General features: G+C 36.8%; 1 protein-coding gene across 1 annotated transcript in view; it reads left to right on the forward strand.

Moving 5' to 3' along the window:
* Window positions 1–508: 508 nt before the first annotated feature.
* LOC122262791 (prefoldin subunit 5) overlaps window positions 509–7,500 on the forward strand; it is a 7,857-nt gene continuing 865 nt past the window's right edge. Inside the window, exons 1-4 of the mRNA XM_043030953.2 lie at window positions 509–665; window positions 4,768–4,851; window positions 4,997–5,122; window positions 5,927–6,032. Of these exons, the coding sequence (XP_042886887.1) occupies window positions 573–665; window positions 4,768–4,851; window positions 4,997–5,122; window positions 5,927–6,032 (409 nt within the window). The 5' untranslated portion in view covers window positions 509–572. The remainder of the gene's footprint in view (window positions 666–4,767; window positions 4,852–4,996; window positions 5,123–5,926; window positions 6,033–7,500) is intronic.

A 7,500-nucleotide genomic window follows, 5' to 3' on the forward strand; every position in this document is an offset into this window, starting at 1 on the left:
TTTCCTTGCCTCCTGGCTTCGTTTTGGTGATTTTGATTGGAAAATGGAAAACTCAGAGTTACAGCCCATTGAACACTAGTTTAAGTTTGGAATAAATATAACCGAGAATCTATAATAATTTCCAATAACACGTCTTAAGTGCCTCAAAAGGGTAAATATCCAATAAGTGAGTCCATTCCCCGGCTCTGACTATTCATCCTTTTTTAACTTCTTTTGATTTTTTAAAATCAAATTTACTTGATCTATATATCTTTTTAGTTAACTCGTCCATTAATTTGTCCATTCAGACGCCTTCATCCACTCATCAAACCATCACTCAATCGTTCAATCGCCGAAAAGTGGCTCCGTTCTAGTTTCCTCGCCTGTTTGGTTCATTTGATTTCAACCATCGTCAACTGATCCTTTCAAAAGAATTTCCAAAAAATTCTCACATATATCTTTTCACCAATCAAACGTGTACTTAGCCCAACAATTCTCTTATATATTCCATTCAAAGACATCCACTCGCCGAAAACTGGCTCCGCTCTCCGTTCCTGTCTATTTCGGTGTTGTAAGCGCCGTCACAAACAACCATGGCCTCCAGCAAGGGATCGGGACCTCAGGTGATCGACATCTCTAAGCTGAATTTAGAGCAGCTGACCAACCTCAAGAACCAGCTGGATCAGGTACGTGTGACAGTTACGCCGGCCGAGATTTGGTAGGAGAGGGAAGGCGTGATAAAGGCGTTTGTGTGAGGAAGAGAAGGAGAGTGAGTCATCGGCTGCAACGTGGGTGTGGGTCGAGGGACTTCGGCTTTGCTTTGGAATTTGTGTCCTGATCGTTATACTTTCCGTTATTATGGGGTTACAAGTTTAATTCAGCCCCTTTTGGAGTAATCGTATGTGTACATGTATTTATTTATACAAATATTTTTTGAAAATCGATATATTTCTTTATGAAGAGCTTTGTTTTTATTCGTTATAAATAAATTTGAGATTTTAATGGCATTTCTGTATCAAAAGCATTACGTTGGTGATAGTGATCAAAGCGTTATAATTTTTTTTTTTATATGCATTACCCATTTTTTGTATTGATCACAACACATTTCCACAGTGTTTAGCACTCAAATTACTGGGAGGGGCATGAGGTATAGGAAGGAAGTTGGGGGAGTTTTTAATGATTTATTACATTTTACAAAGTCATGTCAATGATTCTTTCATAGACCATAATTATATTGACTGCTTTAGTTAGCTGTGATGATATAAAATCTAATGTTGATATTTTCTGCAAACCTTATGCATCCCAACATGCCCATCCCCATGGGAAATTGGGGATTTTGGGTAGGGGAAGCTACAACCCAGAAAACGGGCTATATTTCTGTCTACTGTGAATTTTTTTTTTTCTAGGAATTTTTTGTTTGTTAAATCCCAACCCAAGACCAAACCAAACTTTTAGTATTTTTGAGGCTAGCCTTAGCTAAGGGAGGGCTTCCCCCCTACCCTGGACCCTCATCCCCTTTTCAGAGCACTTTGTGCTACTTACCTTGACTTTATGAAGTTTTAATATCAGTAATATGCATGGAGTTTGGACTTGTTCTTAATATGGCAGTTGAACCTTATGAATACATAGTTGAGTAGCCCATGATGCTGTTGTATAACCCATACCAGAACCCATATCGAAATCACACACACATCCTCTTAACCCTTTGACAATGGTGCGTCACACCCATGTGACACAGCTAAATGCCAAATGACGGGGGCGACACACCAGTTTGATGTTCCCATTGCAATATTGCATAGGCCCGGCTTAGGGCGTTTCCACTTATCGCCGGCCTGTTGGGATTGGGTTAAGATGACAACTGGCTTGAAATTGGCTTCCATTGTCAAGGCTGCAGATTCATGAACAATAAGAAATATGAAACCACTATGATTTGTAGGTTGATCTATGGCTTGTCTGCATTAGTTATCATCTATAGATGAACTGAAATTCCAAAATTGTATTTTCGATGGATGGCTCTTTTCCAAATAAGGGCATATCAGTTAAAACAAAAGCACATCAGTTGATTGTTTATCAAGGGAGGTTGAAGGTCGAAAGAGCTGCTGTGAGTATTATATTTCTGTATCAAATAACTTCTTTATTCTCAACTAATACATTTTATTTGATAGTTTCTCTCAAAATTACATCATCCTTAACTAAAATAATACCAAAGATTCACTAATAATTATAGTGTTATAAGCCAGTGATATGATATCTAGGAGGCTACTCCCCCTGTACTACCCCATTTTAACCCTTCTGTTGTGGGCATGTTTTATGGGGTGGAATTACTTACATACTGTGTTTTTACTTTTTTTAGTATTATAGTCTATTTATTCCTTGACTATTATAACTAGGACATCATATCAAATCCTGATTAGTATTACTCCTTGACTATTATAACTAGGACATCATATCAAATCCTGATTAGTATTACAGTATTATTATACCATATATCCATTCATATATCATACCATAAGTTTGTTGATTAATAGAAAACACAAAATATCCTTAACATTTTCCTATCATGACAACAAGACTTTCACAGACAAAAGTAATAATTCTTCATGTAATTGGATGTGATTAGAATGAATTGGATGTTTATTTTCAGTGCAAACCTCCCCCTACCCAACAGGGTTTGAGAGACCTATAGAAAATTGGGTTTTTGAATAGAGGGGGGTGAGGCACAAATTGTGTTTAATGCTTGAGTACCACTTTAACCCTTCTGTTATGGGCCACATTTTGAGATGTTCGGCCTGGGATAGGCATCTTCGGATGTGTATCCTATGCTAGACTTATGGTGTGATACATGAGTCTAAATATGTTATATTAGCATAGTGATTCTAATAACATTGGTATGATGCCCCTGTACACAACTGAGGGAATGAATAGCCTGTATTTTGAACAACAATAACAATAAAAAAAAGGGTGGGGGACAGTGCAAAAGTGATACCCATAGATAAAGGGTTTTATAAAGAATTTTAAAGATGTGGTTTCCTTACAATTTATTCACCTGCATACATAGTTATTATGGTCACTTCTGTGCTTAGCCGAGATATGGTGAAAATATCAACAAACATCCTCCAAGGATGGTTTGGAAGGATAGTGCATGGACTGATTCTATAAACTTCTTGGTTTACGTCATTGATATATATCCCATAGCAGAACCAATACTGTGAACACTTATCTTCATGAAATGACTACTGGCTCTGAAGTGTCTTGTAAAATTGAAGTTTGTAGAGCATCAAAAAGTGTATATTATTGTCTACAGATGAACTGAACAACCAGCAATCATTTTTTCCAATAGAGGTCTCTTTTTCAAACATGGAACTTAGGTAAAACGAAAATGCATCAGTTGATTGTTTATCAGTGAAGAATGAAGGTTGAAAGAGCAAATATTACATTTCTATATGAACTAACTTTTATTTATTGTCCCAGAAATGTTACAGATGAAAAGTGCCTAAGATTTTATCAAATTATTGATTCTACACATTTCCAAGAAAGCTGTGATGTCACCAAAAATCTACCTCATTAGAGCCTGAACAAGGCAGTAAATATTCATGAGAAAAATGGTATAATGTGAACCCAAAACTTTTAATGTGCAAACTACCATGACACCCCCATGTATATTCTTTCTTGAAGCATGTGTCTCACTATCAATCTCTTTCATCTGCATAACCCCTGTCAGGTATATAATATATGAAAGGGATTTGTAGACCAAGTAGATGGTAGAGGGAGTGGGATTATGGGGGCACATATACATGAGGGGCCTACCTTTCTCTGATAGAAGCTTATTACATAGTTATTAGATTTTATTTATTTTTATTTTACCACAGTTATCCTGGATATTGAGGCTATTATCATCACTATGTTCAATGAAAATGTTGAGCTAAACCACTATATGTGAACTGTACATATCATAAGCAATCCATTGACACCAGGTTTGTAGGAATTGGCTTTGTGGCACTTTTTTAATGGCCTAAAAAGATACAATGAGTAAATTGAGAGAAAATTATGTACTTATAAGTTTTAGTATTTATATGACCACTACAGTGGTCAATGTTTAAAATGATTGTAGACTCAAAATTCACAATTGATATTCTATTTTGCAATGATGCATTAGTATGCTTTTTTTCCCCTGGTTTGGAAAATGTTACCTCACTGGTCCTGACTTGCCAGACCAGAAAGGATCAACCTGCATGGTAGGAGGATACAGGCAATCTGCACACAAATTCATCAATACAAAGATGAGATGAAGGTAGAGTCTGAATTAAACAAAGGACAATAAAGGTTTATTATCCAGGAAGTATGAGGCTTCATTAACAGAATTAGATATATATAAACTACCACATTTCTAAAATCTCAGTCAGTTAACAGTTCCATAGAAGAAATTGCTGTACTCTGAAGATGGTCCTAGAGAGGGAAAAAATTGATCTAAAATTGTGACTTATGTCCAGAAAGTGCCAAAAAGTTTTTAGATAGTTTAGTAAATAGGAAAACAAAGAAAGAATAGGTTACACAACTATTTTTTAACTTCAAATATTTATCATACCTTTCCACAGCCTCGCAAGAAATGATAAAATTTGATGATGAAGATTGCAATTAAAATGTTGAATACTCTTTGCCTTGTAGAATTATTTGCCTTATTCTTTTTTCATTTTTTTTTCTTCTGAATTTGAGTTTGATTTTGCAGGTTGGCTTTTTGTTAGGGTGATTAAAAGCAATTGATACTAAGAAGCACTTCTCTCTTCACAGGAATTGCAGTTCTTCAATGAGTCCTTACAACAGTTGAAAATCGCACAACTAAAATTCAATGAATCTGGAGAATGTGTTGATAAGGTAAAGTATTCAAAATGCAACTGCATGTGTGCTAAGCAAATGTGGAGATGGTTGATTTTCACATCTATTGAAGAATCTTTTGTTATTCAGAGTCCTCATGTTATTTTTATCACACACATACACACTCACAGAACTACTATTCCAGGTCACCCCAGAAGTCAAAGGGAAGGAGGTGCTCGTCCCTCTGACCAGCTGCATGTACGTTCCCGGGACGATTGCCGACGCAGAAAAGCTGCTCATTGACATCGGAACGGGATACTACGTTGAGCGGGTGAGCTGCCCTTTATGTACTTTTTCTTTTTTATTTAAACTGTGATAAAATAGGACCATAGCGGTGATTTAGAAGTTAAAGGGTATAGGTATACTAGAAAATGATAAGAAGAAAAAAAAAAGTAAATTATAAATTCCAACATGAAACAAGCAAATCAACATTCATAACCATGGCTCAACAGAAAGAGAAAATTCCACATGTCGCAAATATCAAATATCATAGTGAGTTTACTTACCCCTCAGGGTTTGTACTTGCTCAGCTGATGATGCTTTAGATAACTTAGAAAAAAAAATCTTAACTGTATGCATTCACTAAAGGGGACTGGGAGTCAATATGAGCATGTTTTCCAGTGAGGAGAATTTAAAGTGCCCACAGAACTTTTCGGGGGATAGCTTGACGTACCTGTTGAGCCCTGATAACCTTGTTATTATCAAATTTTAAAACTTCACATTTTCTTTGTTATTATTATTATTATTATTATTATTATTATTATTATTATTATTACTACTACTACTATTATTACTATTATTACTATTATTACTATTATTATTATTGCTATTGTTATTGTTATTGTAATTGTTATTATTATAATTATAATTGTTATTATTATTATTTTACTTTTTAGTATTGTTATTATTATGCTTATTATTATTATATTGTTATTGTTACTGTTTTTGTTATTCTATTTATTATTATTATTAGTAGTAGAAATGGTATAAATAGTAGTTGTATGGTATTGCCCATATTAAACTCCAATACTAATCGGTAATTTTCTCTTATAATGTGACTTCTATTTTATCTTAGGATGTACCTGGAGCAAAGAACTATTTCACTAGGAAGGTCAAGTTCGTCACAGAACAGATGGAGAAGATTCAGAAGATTGCCGCAGAAAAAAGCAAATTGAGAGAAGGTTCGTGCAGTGCATTTCCTTTACTGTCTGGTTGGAGAACTAATTCCAGTAGATATGGGGCCCTGATGAATGGCAAAAGTAATCTGTGTTGTTGCAGTGTTAGGAGCCCTAACATGATTTATTTTTTTCTGCCAAAGCCCTTGATTTAGAACCAATTAACCCCTTAACCCATTCACGCCGGGGCCATTCCGGCTTTGCACGGTCGCTATACCGAGGTTTTTGAACGCATCATCCGAACGCTTCGAGATTCTCGGGCGCACGGGCCGCGAGCCTGGGCTGCCCGCTCGCTCACCCCGAGCGCCGGCCTTGGCCAGATATCTCGTCGGCGGCGTCTGACGCGAAAACCACGAAACGTGTCAGCACGTCATCCGGCGTGAGTGGGTTAATAATGGGTGACAAGATATCACATCAAGTGGTGGCAGTGTCAGCCGCCGGGGACAAGATATTTCGTTTTGGTTATCTTCCTTGCTAGCGTGCCGGGTGATCAAGAGTATAATGCTTGACCGCGACCAGTGTGGGTGAATAGCCTCAGGTGTTAGGCTTACGCCTTTGAAATATCCTGGTGTTTCAACCATTTGGAGGCAAAACAGTCCTGTAGTTAACAGGTTAATGGTAATGAATTCCTTTGGATTTTATAAGCAGTATAAAATTAATGAAAGTATAGAATTATGATTCTCAGTCTTGGGTGCCCTGATTCTTTGGGGTTTACAAGGCAAGTACTGGGGGGTTGTGACCTAACTTAAAAATTTCAAGAGAGCTCAAGTGTAAAATATGTAGTTACGGACAATAAATATTTGAAAGATAAGCATTCAAAATGGAATGAACCCCCCACTGAGGGATTGTTTGCTGGTGAATTTCTAGTTTGTTGTGGTAGCTGTGGTAGCCTATGATAGTGCTCTGTGCTTTAAGAGTTTATTTACAATCACTGGTTGATAGTACACAAAACAAATACACTTTTAGCTACAAATACACACACATGTTCTCAGCTGATTATAACAGAGCAACTGGGATCATTGCACTAATTGAGACCAAATGTTGAAGTTTCTTGCTGGTGATTGTTTGTTTAATAATCTGGTCCTTGCAGGGCTAGATGTATCACACCTGGAAGGACCTAATTACAAGGGATAACCTGGGGTAATCTAATGATATAATTATACAATGACCACCTGTCACCTGCACTCCCCAAGAATTAGTGGTGTGGGGAACATTTCTTTTTCCCCTTATCTCTGAATTGGTAAATCTGGTTGTTGTAGTATAAAATAATAGAGAAACAAAGGTTTAGGATAACTATATAAGGTTGTAGCTCAAGGCTGTATAGTGCACAGTGCAGAGAGCAGCCACCATTGTCATGGCATGTATGGAAATTGGGCCCATCCTGCTGTGGCATGCATAGATGCCATCTGTCGTCACTGGGTTGATATTAGGGAGGCGAGCTAAAGGGCAGATTTTGTATTTCTTTGAGGTGTTA

The sequence above is a fragment of the Penaeus japonicus genome, unplaced genomic scaffold, assembly GCF_977035675.1.
Source record: "Penaeus japonicus unplaced genomic scaffold, GWHDUDI00000001_assembly GWHDUDI00000039, whole genome shotgun sequence".
NCBI classification, from domain to species: Eukaryota; Metazoa; Arthropoda; class Malacostraca; order Decapoda; family Penaeidae; genus Penaeus; species Penaeus japonicus.